The sequence below is a fragment of the Cyprinus carpio genome, chromosome A17 (assembly GCF_018340385.1).
Source record: "Cyprinus carpio isolate SPL01 chromosome A17, ASM1834038v1, whole genome shotgun sequence".
Taxonomy (NCBI): domain Eukaryota; kingdom Metazoa; phylum Chordata; class Actinopteri; order Cypriniformes; family Cyprinidae; genus Cyprinus; species Cyprinus carpio.
Window position 1 is genome coordinate 17498138 of NC_056588.1, and position 15017 is coordinate 17513154.

The 15017-nt window shown below is 36.8% G+C and overlaps 1 protein-coding gene across 1 annotated transcript in view; it reads left to right on the forward strand.

The window, feature by feature from the left end:
* LOC109064655 (metastasis-associated protein MTA1-like) overlaps window positions 1–15017 on the forward strand; it is a 41615-nt gene that overhangs the window by 11238 nt on the left and 15360 nt on the right. The window contains exons 2-3 of the mRNA XM_042774299.1: window positions 2007–2074; window positions 4694–4787. Coding sequence (XP_042630233.1) covers window positions 2007–2074; window positions 4694–4787 — 162 coding nt within the window. The remainder of the gene's footprint in view (window positions 1–2006; window positions 2075–4693; window positions 4788–15017) is intronic.

Consider the following 15017-nt stretch of genomic DNA (forward strand, 5'->3'; position numbering starts at 1 on the left):
GAAACATTGAATCTCAAAGGCGCGCTCGGCGCGGGGGCGTGGTCGCATTAGAAGATAATGAAGGAAGACGTGAAAAACGGACATCGGGTTGTTTTCATATGGATTACTTTATCACAGAATATTTGTTTTCAGCAGCACTCGTTTAGTTTAAAAGTAGACATGTCAGGCTTTCTATAGATGTCTCTCTCATGTCTCTTCGTTGAGTATTCACGGAGTTACAGTTCATTTTAATGACGCATTTGTAACTGAAGATCAGCGCAGACAAAGTCTGCAGACAGCACTCCTTGTTTGTTATCTTTATTTTATAAGTGCACAAAGTTTTGTTTGTTATTATGTCTGTATACAAAAAAAAGTAGACCCTTTACAGATTCGATTGATGTATTGCTCTTCTCTGTACGATCAAAACTGAAAGTGTAATTTAAGTTCTTTTCGGGGTTATCAGGAGAAAATACCCCAAAACGCGTATACGCGTTAATCGACTCCAGAGGGTTAAGATGCTGTTGTCAGAGCTGTGACAAAGTAGTTAGCTCCTGTCATCTGACTGAAGCCGCTGATATGGGCATTTTAAGTTCAAATCGGACTTGACTTGTGTCTCATCATGCCCTCTCTATCATTACATCATTCTCATGCCTTCTCTTAATTCTCATCAAAAGTGGCAAATATAAAAAAGGGTTGTAGGATGGTGCTGTATTTCAAAACCAAAGTTTGTAATTTTCTTTAGTCCCACTTGTTTTATCGCCCTTTAAATTCTCAGGAAATCCATTTTGATGTATTAGTAAACAGCCTTCTCTCTGTAACAGGAACTGTTGGCTCACATGGCTGTGCTACCAAACACTGAATTTGCAAGCGTGTTTTTGCCAGACTTGATGTTCTGGTCCCCCGCCCCCCACCACCAAACCATGGGATTACTGTGGTAGCGTGTGTGTATGTGTATGCCGTCTGCTGTACGCGGGGTGTAATCTGCTAGAGGTCCTGGCGCGCACGGGGTTAAGACCAGGCACCCCACCAAGCCTGAGGCCTGCGGGGGATGTCCCACAGAGCTGTAAGCCTGCACAGAGCCCACACGCCCTGGAGCAAGGCCAACAGCACACGCACAGAACACAAACACACACAAATACATCGGGAAAGGAGGGTTTACACAAGAAAAAAAGAACTGAGAGAATTGGTAGGAGGGTCAATGGCTAAAGTAGCTCTATGATAAAAGAATCTTTTAAAAATCTATGTTTTTAGAAATATATATGTCAGATTATCTGAAATTTCAAGAGGCTTTTTGACCTTGAAACACAGTCATGACGTTCTGCAGGGGTGGTCTCTGATAATTTTTTTTTTCTTTTTCTTTTTTTCTGCATGTTGGTCGCAACACATGACCTTGATTTGGTAGACAATGTTTTTCAAACAATATTTAGGCTTTCTTTTTTAAGAATTTCATTTGTTTCTTTCATTATTACATCAGAATGGTTGTATTACCCTGACACTTTTGCTAATGAATTTTTTGTTTCATTTTGAAACTCAAAATGAATTGAATTCCAAAGTAAAGTAGTTTACATGCCATGATAGAAGAGCTTTTTTAAAATTGTGCGTATTAATTGTATTCTTTCCTTTATTTTTGAATACATTTTTTAACAATAGAGACAAAAAAAGAAAAAAGAAAGCGCCATGTCTGTCTTGTTTGGGTTTAATGTTGTGTTTTGCCCATGATTGTCCTGATAGTGGCATGTTGTTTGGTGTCAGTCAAAAGTGGATGCTGAAGGTTATCTATGAGGTTGAGTTACAAATGCCATTGCTTTTCACAGTGTCAACGCAGTTGTTTTCAAGTGTTGTTGTTGGGGAACTCGCCAAAAGGCAGCGGCGCTCCTGTCATGTATCCCGGCGGAGAATGCTCTGTTTAGTCTCTGAAACAGTCCGGTAAGCCCCAGCAGGTGTGGGAGCATGACGGGAGATGCTGCCTGTCGCTGACAGACTGTAGGTGTGTGAACACTAACGGTTGTTTCTTTTTCTCCTTACAGATTATGTTTACTTCGAAAACTCCTCCAGTAACCCACTGCTGATCAGGCGAATAGAGGAACTCAACAAGGTGAGTGACGAATGAGTGCGTGTGTGTGTTGCCAAAAGCCAATCGAACACTACAAGATTGAAGCTGGTCATCCTTTTAGGCTTTAAGTCTGCAACAAAAAGCCTGGATTGTAGCCAAGTCACAGTCTTCTTTTAGTATACACACTTGTGAGCAAATATGAGCAAATGGCAATGCAATTGCAAGAGAGTGGAAAAATGTTTGTAATGCAAGAGAAGAAAGACTGGGGCTTTCAGGCTCCAAAATTAGTAAAAAAAAAAAAAAAGAAAGAAAGAAAAGAAGTTATCATAGAAGTGGTCCATATGGCTTGTGTGATATTTTCTAAATTAGGGGTGCACAACAAATATCGGCTGATAATTAATGTGCATCTCGTCAGTAAAGCCGGTTATCTAATCAGCAGTAAATTCCATCAGGTGCGTGATTTCACATAGAACAGCTGTTATGGTGCGTTCAAGTCATGTCGGATACATCGTATTTATGAGTTAAACGCACATGAATGTCACCACAAAGTCGTAATTATGAGTGGGGAAATTTTCTTTAAGCTCCAAGTTTCCGAGTTGGGGGCGTGTCAATGAGAAACATGACAGAATCGATGGATGCAACGTCTGTTGTTGACTGAAATTTATTAGTTGAAATTGATAGACAGGATTGCAATATAACAATTAATACGTTTTTATGCGATACAGATTAAAGTGGCTTCCTAAATTATTTTATTTTAAATTTTTTATTATGAAAAAAACTGATGATGTTTATTTTTTTGCTCTTCATTTTCTATAAGCAGAGTTAACAAACCCTGTTGTCTTTTCTTGTAATTTATTAAAAGAAGGTACACCGCCATCTTGTGCCGACTAAACAGGCTTAAACGCACCCAACGTCATAATTACGACTTGTCAACTCGTAAATACGAACTTTCCAGGAGGACTTGAACGCAGAGCCGTTGTTAACTGACAAAACCACTTTCATTATCAACGTGGATTTGCACAGCTTGTCAGTTACCAGCGGCTCTGTGTAGTAACAGTTCCTCTATGTGAAATCACGCACCTGATGGAATTTAGCCCTGATTTACTGACGTTATCGGCCGATATTTATCGTGCACCTCTATTCTAAATAACCTGAAGCCATTTGTGATGTTTTTGTTAACTAAGGGTGCTTTCACACTTGGTTCACTTTCCTAGTCCGAACCAGAGTTCGATTGCTGCCCCCTGCCCCTGCTGGACTGCGTTCATATTATGTTATTTGGGTCCGAACCGCGGTTCGTTTGCGTCATCAAGCCAGCAGCTGTTTACCCCGTTGCTTCGTAACGGTGGCGCTGGAGAAGGCGGCAAATGCATAACAGTGCTCTCTGCAATTTTATATATTTATGTTTTTGAACTGTTCATTTTGTTTACAAAGCTACGGTACATAACGGCACTTACGTCTGTCTTACGAATGTAATGCAAATGATCTGAAGAACACTGAAGGTGAACAGAAATGAGATCTAGAGCTCTCTGTTTGCAGCGCGTCAGTCATGCTCGTCAGGAAAGTGAGTGAAACACACACACAAACTCATTTTTATCAAACAATACGTCATTAATTTGCTTCTGCGATTTGGTACGATTGCGTTCACATCAGCGGCGAACCGAACTCTGACGTCAATCGAACCTGGGTGCGCAGCAAAAGTGCTAGTGTGAAAGCACCCTAAAACTAAACTATTGTTTTCATTAATTTAAAGGAGAAGTAAAATAAAATATAATAATATTAGATGATTGTAACTAACTTAAAATTTAATTGTAAAAATTTAAATGAAAACTAGAAATGTTGTTTTGATAATGTGAAAAACTGAAATTAAAGATTAATATAAATATTTCAAATAAAAACTACAAAAACACGACAACATTGATAATCAGTTTTCATTTTAATTTAGTTTTATGTAAAAATAAAAGCTAATTCTAAATGCTAATACATTCTGTAATAGTATATAATAATAGTAAAATAACACTGGAAGTCATAGGATGGATTTATGTGAGGAACAGACCAAAATCTGCTCTAGCTCTTCTCAGTGTATTTATGAGAGAAGTAGCGATTTCTGATTCAGTAGCACGTCATTCTTTTGAGTCAATACTCTTTAGACAAGCCAGACCTTTTAAACCAGGCTAAATCATAAGCCTAACTCTAAACTCTTGGTATGATTGATTCAGCTCATTCATTTTTATCATTCTTTTATGGTGGTTTTAGCCTTTTTTGAAACTTGAGGGCCCAAGTCCTCATTCACTTTTATTTTATTGAAAAAAGTGGTCTGAATGTTCTTTACAATTTCACCTTTTGTGATCCCTTTAAATATGCAAAGGGCGACAAGCTTCAGTATTGTAGTGAGTGTTTGGCAAAACCCCACACCTAAATGACGGATCTTTTTTCTTACAGTGTTCACACTTTTAAGCCTTTAGCATCCTCTAACATCACACTGCACCCCCCTGTCTGCCCTCCTCATCTTCTCTTCATCACAAGACCCTCTCAAATCAGCCAGGAAGTGCAGAGGTGTTTAGGTCATGGTTATGATTTGATCCTCAATTTGCATATTGAGGCTTCCCCAGGAGCTGATTGGTCTAGAAGCTGTTGCTGTGACAACTCTGTTTCCGTTTGCAGACGGCGAATGGGAATGTGGAGGCCAAAGTGGTGTGTTTCTACAGACGCAGAGACATCTCTACAACACTCATCACCCTCGCTGATAAACATGCACGTGAGTAGCTGTCAAAGACTACTTTACCCACAATGCTTTGAGCTGAAATGTAGGATGAGATAGGGCAGTGCAATAAACCATATATCGAGATCACAATGAAATTTATGTTGATGACGATGATAAACATAGTTTACTCAATATGGATTAATCTAGCAGCTTATCACACAGCAGAAGTAAAGGCGACAATAGCTTGTCAGTGCATGTCGTCTAACAAATTTAAGTCTGCTTGTTCTGCCTGTCTCTGAGAATGAAAGGTGTGGTTTCGTATACTACACAAACCCACACTTGACACTTGCGGTATTTTCTGCATCTGCTGTCTCAATATAGGAGTTCACATGAACTTCATTTCCAGAGATGTTCTTAGAGTCACTTCACAAGCTTTTCATCATTTCATTTGAGAAAAACCACTGTCGAACACACTAAAACGGAAAGATTTATGTGACAAAACTCCAAAATAAATGTTCGGTTTTACGTGAAGAAAGTATGACAGATATCATTTACTAAATGTACTTCTCAAGGTAATCGTAATGTTATTTTTTTCTAAGAAATATCATACAACCAATATTTTTTTTTCATCCATGTTTTAAATTATAGAGTTTTTTGTGTGCCATCTTATATGACAAAAAAAGAAAATGAAAAAAAAGTAAAGTTTTGTTGTAAATTACCTTAGTTTTTACCTTATTAATTTCATTAGCGTCAGTTTTTGATGATACATTTGTATTGAATTCAGAAAAAATTCACAATAAGATTTACAAAATAGAGTGGGTGAATTTTCATATCATGCCGACTTGAACGTTTAACTATTCAACTGAAAAATTCATTATTCATTGAAAGTTTTGGTTGTGCCTTGCTGTCTACTACCTACATAAGCAGCAACCCACTATGGATGCATCCTAACTGAAATGAAACCTCATAACATCAAATGTGATTTTGGTCAAAATAAGTTTTTTTTTTCCAACTTATTAGGCAGCGTGATTCTGCTGCTTACTTTTTGGAGCCTTTGTGTTGGGAGTGTTCCTAGGCAGCTGTCTTCCAGTTTGTTTGCAGTCCACAATGGCCACCCACAATCAGCTCACTGAACCTGAAATTTGTTTCTGGAGACATCCGCCTGGCATCTGTTATCATACAGAGCTAGAATAAAGTCAGTTTAGCCACCCACAATCAGCTCACTGAATTTGATTTTTTTTTATGTTTGTTTTAGAATGCATCTCTTTTCAGTATTCAGTTTTAGGCACCTTGTAGTGAAGGGTACATTTGCTTCTTTAAAAACGTGAATTACCATTCATACACGCTTTAATTTTGTATTACAAGTTTCTGAGTGAAACAGAGTATTCATTGGAAAGGAATAGGTCAGGTTTGATTTTATCCATTTAGATTTTTTTGGATAAAACATATTAGGCTAGAATAGTATTGGTTGATATAGATAAATATTTTATATATATATATATTTTATTTTATTTTTTGGTTGTTTGTTGTAAACATTTTTTGGTTGGTTTTTGATGTCATACATAAGACCAGTGATGTTCATTAAATAGGGACAGTTTTACCTTTTTATTTTAAAGTCTTTAAAATTCATGTAATTAGGGCCCGGGCACCAATGGTGCGAGGACCCTCTTGGAATTGCTCTGTTTATTCTACTACTACTTCTCCAAATTAAATAACATTTTTGAGGGCCTAAACATGCTCCAAAACTGACGAAACTTTGCACATGCATCAGAACTGGTGAAAATTTTCATCTGATATGGGTTTCAGATTTGGGTGTGACAAAATGGCTCTATAGAGCCACCTATAAAATGTCACCGAAGCGCCCCTCCCGCTAAGTTTCATGTACATGTACGAAATTCAGTACATGCATGTAATGTCCCAATACCTACAAAAAATTTAAAGTAAGTGTTGGTGATTAGTTATATTCATGTGATGTAGTAGTTTTTAAAATTTTTTGCCATTTTCAGGCCTTGTACTTTAATGAGCTCCTCCTACAGTTTTAATCAGATCATCTTCAAATTTGGTGGGTGTAATCAATGATCAACTGTGCGATGCTAAAATGTGAAGATCTTGAGTCTTCTTTGAAGGGTGTGTCCCTGACACCCTAACAAATTTTGATGTTTTGCCATGAAATATGAAGTTGCTGTTACTCAGGCAAACATTGTCAAATCTGTCTCAAACTTCACACGTTTGATAGGAGTTCTGTCCTGAACACATGTCCATGCCCATATTCAGTTATAGTCAAAGGGCCACCGTTGGGCTAACATTGTTGTATGGTAAGTTATTTCGATAGCAGGCTGATTTTGATCTCACACTCATGTTTGCTTCTCTGCAAAGTGCTGATTGTGCACTTTAGTTTGATTCAGTCTAGAGAGTCTCTTTATAATCTTAATTTAACTTTTAACCACATTTGTTGTCACTTTCACATTCAGATTCATTGTGCCGAACAACTTTAATGCTTTCGTTTTAGTGTTTTGTGTCTTTTGTTTAAGGTAACAGCGGACCTAAAAATTTTAATTTTTTACATTTGCTTACCTTTATAGCATTCCAGACTTGTATGTTTCTCTTTGTTGCGTTGAACAGATATATAGACATTTAGCAGAATGTTCTTGCTGCTCCATACAATGAAGCTTGTAGTTTTCCAAAACATGAAAGTGAATGACCAGTGCTGTCAAACTTCAGTAGTGAGAAAAGGAGCCATAACAGTGGCCCTTATGATGTCAAATTTCGTGACTGATTGTCATTGGCATCAAACCTGGTTCAGCACTTTTTTTTTTTTTTTTTTTTTTTTTTTTAGCTTTACATCCCTGGCTTCCATTTCATTTACTTTATATGAAAAAGAGCAGCCTTGACATTCTTCAGAATACCTCCTTTTGTGTTCCATGGAAGGAAGTGGGTTCGGAAAGACGTGAGGGTGAGTAAATGAGTAAAAGGAGTGAACTAATCCTTTGAATCTTGTTAGAGGTTCAGGAAAAAAGCTGCAAGATATTGATGTCATCCATTATGTAATGTTCAGATGAGTGACAGCCCTTAAAACACCCTCCTCTCTTGAATGAACTGTAGTTAAGAGTCTGTTAAAAGAGAATCTGTTCCTGCTGTGAACAAAACCTTTTTCCAAAATGGCTGCTGTAGAGATTTATCATCAGAGGGGCATCTGAGTGGTTTGTAAGTACAGGGGTTAGACACGGTGCTTATGCGTATAAAAGAGATTTCGGCTTCAGTCTGCAGCACACAAGTCTGATTCTGAGACCGTGAAGTCTGTTTGTTCATATGGACCACACAGATGCAGTCAAGAGGAACTCTCTCTCTCTCTGTGTGTGTGTGTGTGTGTGTGTGTGTGTTATGGACCTCTCCTCAATGCCAGCAGCCTCTCCGTGGACCTTCAGACATTTGCAATATGTGAAAAATGCATGGCAGGAATGGTTGTTCACCACATGGGTGTGGGCTACATCCTGTCTCTGCCTTTGGAAAAGGAAAAGGGAGTTGAAGAATGAGTGGAAGAGCATAAGGAAAAAGAAAAGTCACAGAGTAGAGGGAGAATTAGGGGAAAGTCTAACCAATGAGAAAGAGGGAAGACCCAAGTTCAGTGTTGGCTGGAGGTGGTCTCATGTGCCTTCATACAAGAGCTAGAGGCAGAGCCTTGACCCATTGTGCATTTTTAGTGCTTCATTCATTCATTCATTCATTCATTCATTCATTCATTCATTCATTCAATTTTTTAAATTTATTTTCTTTCTTTCCTTTTATCTATTTTATTTTTTTGTATTTTTTTCTCTTTATTTTCTTCTTCTTCTTTCCTTCCCTCCTTACATGCTTTTTTTCATTCTTTTTTTATCCATTTTTATTTATTAGTAATTCATATATTCTTTTAGTTTTATTTTTCCTTTAGTTCTGTTCTTTTTCTTTTATATATTTATACATTTGCTTTTTCTTCCTTTCTTTCCTTTTTATCTATTTTTATTTATTATTTTTTTTGGTAATTTATTCTCTTTTGTTATTATTCTTTTACTTCTGTTCTTTTTCTTTCATCCATATATTTATATTTTCCTTCCTTCCTTCCTTTATTCATGCATTTGTCCATTTATTTATTTTTCTTTTTAATCTTTTTAATATTTTCTGGCTTCTTTTTATTTTTTTTTTTTATTTTATTTTTTTTTTTTTTTTATTTTTTTTTTTTTTTTGTTTTATTTTTTTTCTTTTCTTTTTCTTTTTATTTATTTTTCTTTTTTATTCATTTCTTTTCTTATTTATTTATTAATTATATCTTTCTTTTTTTTATTTATTTTCTTTCTAAGTTCTTCACAAGGGTAAAACTCTGACTTTCTCCAGAAATTGTAGAAATCTACTTTTTAGTGCTCTTTGACCCTTGCTATAACCCAGCAGAGCTTGTGGTGTGTAAACTTGAGTCCCAGCGTTGGAGGAGTCAGCAGCGTGCGGGTGCTGTGACTCACAGATGAAATATTTTGCTCTCTGTGATGCTGGCTCCACCTCGCTGGGCCCTGAGAGCATGAGGCAGTGAGGCGCCGTGTGTGACGAGAGAGAGACCTGGCCCTGCTGTGAACTACTCACTGGAATCACCTCACTCGTCGGCCTCAGCCGCTCCACTTGTTTGTGCTTTCTGCTCAACCTCTCAGTGCCGAGCGCAACAGCTTTGAGTCATGGCTGTCAGAGTGAGCTATGTTTGTGTGTTTCACATTTCTTCCTGAATTAGAAGGGCACAATAAACAAACAAGGGTTTGAAAAAGGCACTAGAATTCAACTCTGTATCTTCTCATGTCCTTATCAACAAAAAGGTTGCGCGTGGTGTGGGTTAATACGCACGCAAGGGACATACAAAGCGAAAATAGACCAGTTATTATAACATAAACAAACGCATAGTAGCAAGTTAAAAATTTAAATGTATTAATTTAAATAAACCTTGTTTTGATATCAAAATATTTTGATGTGCTCTGTTGACATAATAATGTTGGTCATTGATGTAATGCATTAGCTCAGTGCTGTAATTTAAACTCGTGGAAGAACTTTTACATTTAAAATAAATTTGACATTTTTGCTTTCATTGATGTAAGTTGCAGTAAATGTTTTGTTGTTGTTTTGACAACTTTGAAAATTTGGCAGTGGATTTCTATTTCCCACATGCTTTTCATAGGACTGTATAGTTATACAGTTATACATTAGAAATTATTTATGTATTTTTAATAAAGGAAAAGACAATTTTAGTGTTTAATGCTGTTATATTTAACAGCTTGTGGTTAGGTTGTGGGTGGCTTTGTGAGAGTACTCTACATTGACCATATGAGCAATAACTGTGCTAATGCTTGTGCCAACTAATATTTTACTTGTCCATTAAATTTACATGCTAAATAAGTTACATTGACCATTTGCTATGCTAACGTTTCATTTCAATTCAAATAGCTATGATTAATTGGACTCAATTATGTTACAAATTAGTAACTACTTTTTTGAATAGTTTACTTAATTTGTGTTTACGCTACAAATTACATTTCTCTAAGTAATTGTAATAAGTTTTTTTTTTTTTTTTTTTTGTTTTTTTGTAATTTGTTTTTATGTTTTTATAAGTGTTTTAGAGTTTTTTGTTGTTAAGTTCGTTTTTATTGGTTTTTAGAATTTTGTGTGTTTCTGTGTCCCCAGCATCAGTAACACATTTGAAATGTTTTAAAATCTAATTTAAACCATCTCATCTTTCTCCTCAAATTCACTTCAGACTGCAACTTCACACGTCTTGTTAAAATTTCTTTTGCTGTGGTGGTAGATTGAGTAGTGCTGCAGAAAACAATGTCGGAGTGTTTTAGTACAGCGTTCTGTCTACATTAGTGCAAGGATAAAAAAAAAAAAGTTGAAGAACAATTAACAGAATCCAATGTCAAGAAAATCCCCCCCCCCTTTTTTTTTGTAAATGAAGCGCAATGGAATAAAAACAGTTTGTAGATTCCCGACTCTACCTTGGTTTATTTGTCCTAAATGTTTTTCCCCTACACATTTTGTGCTATGGTCATGAATCATTTTGGTTTGTTGAGGAGATATGTGCTATTACTTTTTGGATATACAACACACACACACACACACAAAAAAAAATCATTTGGCACATGATAAAACCTTTAAAAAAAATCTAATAGATTTACAGAGAGTCTTAGAATATCATATGAGGGAGGACTCTTTCGACTTGGACCAGAAAGCAACCATCAAGAACCACCCACAACACCCTTTAGCTTCATAGTGAGTTTTGCATGGACAAGCATTACCATTTTGTTCAGAAAATGTGTAAATTTTAGTCCTTCTGATTAGAACCCAGCAAATCTTCTCATTTAAACCTCATGAGTTTCATGATCAGCAGATGAATGCAGACATGCAAGAACCGCTAACGGAACCAAACGCATTAAATCGTTCGAAAATGAAGATGTTGTGAATTAAAAAAGTTCTCCATTCTCAGCCCGACCTCCTTTTCTCTTCTTCTCCTCCGCCTGGTAAGGCGATTCATTCATCAATAATTGATAATTGGTTAAGACATGTGAAATGGAGAGGTAATTTGTTGAGTATAGGCAGGATGTAGGGCCAAATGGTTGGCTTTTTTTTCCTCTCTCTTTCTCAAAACTACAACTGGAGTTTACTGAGTTCAGCTTCTCTCTTCTCGACGGCTCTCAAGGACGCGGCAGGCTGCTCATAGCCACAGGGCTGTTCCACTCTCTCTTGTCCTCTATATTTTGCATCATCTTATCCCATTCACTCTCTGTTTCAGGGTCCATCTCTATCCCTCGCTCCACATGGATCTCAGCAGGGGTTGTCGATGCTCCACACACAGCTGTAATAGAACGGTTACTGATGTGCTGCGCTTGTAAAGTGACCACCCGCTTGTGTTCACTGTAGTTTCAGATTTCTTCATAGCAAGATAAAACCAGATAGCTTGTGACAAGCGTACGTGTGTGCTGAATGTTGGAGCATGTGATGAAGAGGAGGGAATACTTATTGATTTCAAACAAACATCTTTTTTTTTTTTTAATCCCTTGATTCTTTTTGTTTTGCTGCCTTACCCTCCATCTCCATGTTTCTCCATCTGTCTCTCTCTCTTTCGCTAATGAAACTCCAAATGAATTGAAGCACGCTCGCTGGTTTCTCTCCCTCCCTCTCTCCCGACTCTCCCACTTATCATTCTCTGCCGCACTCTGCCTCCATACAGCACATATATGTGGGGTTTGTCAAGAGAGGCGTTTTTTTTATTTTTTATTTCTTCTTATTTATTAAAAATAAATAAATGCATAAATGATTTTGTTTAGTATCATATTTAATTCATTATGCTTTTGTGGTCCATAGAGTATGATATAGTGAGAATATGGATCTCTAACTCAAAGATTTTATTTAAGAAAAGTATGAACTATCATTCAGATGACAGAAGGCATGTAGTGGGTTGTGTACAACAGTTTTTTTTTTTTAGCAAGGGTTTAATCATGTTGTTAATTTAGAGGCCTTTGCATATCAAATATGAGACATTAGACTATACAGGGTTAAATGGCCCAAGGTTTTACTTGTTTGTTGTAAGTTGCTGTGAATAAAAAAGGATAGATGGATAGATACATGTATGTTAGTCAAAGGAAGACACCATATTGAATTTAATTTGAATATTTAATTAAGTGTTTCGAAATTATGCGGTGAGGGATAGATTTACAGGCTTTACAACGCGTATTAAGGTCCTAAATCATTGGTTCTCAAATCAGGGGGTCGGGGTCCACTAGGGGGCCCCAGGTGGCCTCAAAATGATTAAAATTAGGCAAAACAAACATTAAAATGAGACAAAACCACAAAAAAAGAAAAAGATAATTCATAATTTATTCACGGTTTCATTTTTCTTTTCTTTTGAAGAGCCAGGGATCCCACTGTCTTGTTGTGATTTCTAGACCTCAAAGTCATATAAATTAATAAATATTAGGCATTTTGATGAACAATTTTATAGTTATGCCAAGTCATGTAAATTCATTGGTTAAAAAGTGAGAACCATGACAAACATTCAGCTCTTGTCGTGTCTATCCTTCAAATTACAGTCAAAGTTGCAAACCACTGTCCCATTTTCAAAACTCATAACTTTAGTGTGCAAAAAATAAATCAATAAAATTTTTTGAATTTTTTTTTTTTTTTTTTTTTTTTTAGAAAAAGGTCTATTGCTGTGATTACTAAGTAGATTTTAGTGTGCTGCTAACTTGCTATGCAGTTTCTAGGGTTATCTTTTTTTTATTTTTAAACCTGGCTTTTTATGTGATCAAGTGAGATCTGATTGTGATTACAGAAAGTACAAGTTCATTGCAGGTGTAAAGTGGCTTAAAATATCTTGATCGCTAGATATGTCATATATGGTTCCTCCTTTAATGTAGTTTACATGGGTTTTTCTCCTCAACAAACCTTGTGATTTGGGGTGACATTCATGTCTGTGACAAATAGTGTGGTGTGAGTTACACAACGAAGTGCAATACTTTTAGTCAGGTTGCAATCTATGACCTTCAGTGTGATCAGAAGTAATTGTGATAGCCTTAGGGGTAGTTCATACAGAAGGCATTGTTGTGTTTAAAATTGCAAGACACAGGGCAAAGAAAAAATAAAAAAAAGGTCTCAAAGCACATTTTTTAAAAGTTGAAATCTTAACTTGAGCATCACAAGTGCAATGGTCTAAAACATTTTTTTTTTTACATAAAAACAATAAAAAAGCAGCAGAGTGGAATGCAAAAATTTTATAATAAAATGCACGAGCTCTACAGTATGTGAATGCTCCCTCAGCATTACTATTAGCTTGCCAAATAGTGATTGACTGACACTGGTTTTTCAAATTTAATTTGAAATTTGAATTGGAATATGTTCTGACTGGATGACCTATTGTTTATATACCATATTGCATTACATCATGACATATATGATATGAAATGGCAAAAAAGTGCTTAAAGGTGCTGTACGCAATTTTTTTTTTTTTTTACTGTACTAAGTTTACAACATCACATCACTTATTTCTCTGAAAAAATATTTTGGAGATAGTTTTTCTAGTTTGAATTGATGTTTTAATTTTTTTTTGTCTGTTTTTGTTTTGGTCTGTGTGATTCTGCCCACTGCCAGTCTACCTAATAGTATTTCGTCACCCTGGGTTGACCAGAAACATATTAAATGTGACTAAATCAACTCCTCGTTGCCTTCCATTAGGGCCTTTCACACCGCAGAAACCTTTTCATAGTACTAGAACTAATTGTGGAACTACCCACTTTTGGGAATTTTCGCACCGCAGGAACTGGGTGCGATTTTAGTACCGGACTGCCTTTTTCGAGAACCAAATTAGCTCCTGCTCCGGAGCAGGGTCTAACCAGCACAACTGGTACTACCCGTGATGTAAGTAGACATTGATTAGCCAGACGCATTTGGAAACGCCCTCACCTGCCATGATTTAAAACGCCATGTAACATACTGTAAACATTGTGTCAACTTACTTTGTAAGTATGACGAACAGCGATAAATGTATGGACGCTGAAGTGCAGGCACTTGTAGCAAATGTAGCACTGCCAGTTGTCGTTGGAGACTCTTAGTCCTCCTTTCCGTTCTTTCAGTCGATTTACGTATACGTCGACATTCCATGTCCATTATTGTGAAACCCGCGAGAGACAACAAAAACACAGCTCCGATCACAGCGTCCTCCATCCTCCTGTTGTTAACGTTGTTCTTATTTGTTTTCGTTGTTGAACGCAGCGCACAAATGGCGTCGCTGTCGACCGGCTTATGTCACGTCCTAGTACACACTGTCAGTGCGAATGCAACCCTTTAAGTGGTACTGGGAAACAGTTCGCGCAAAATCGACCCAGTACTTTAGTACTGTACTTTTACTTCTGGAACTAAAGCGGTGTGAAAGGCCCTATTGTCAGTTGTGCTCATTCCTGTTGCATGGTCCTCAATCTGGCAACCCACGTGCGAGTCGAGTCTGAGGGGGAGGGGGCAGGAGAAACGTCTCTCTCCAGTATTTTGGATTTAAACCATAGTACCCATTTCAGCCACTAGCTGTCAAGGTTACATACTGCACCTTTAAATTGCATGAAAGGTATATGATTTTGAGTAAATATTGTGCGAGATCATTCAGAAATAACTGAAAATTGATAAATGTTTCATTAGGTGGAACTGACACATGGGAGAACCTGGAGTCAGTAGATTTGTGGCTATTTATAATTTTTATGTTATGGCCAATAACCAATAAATGGCCAATATTAA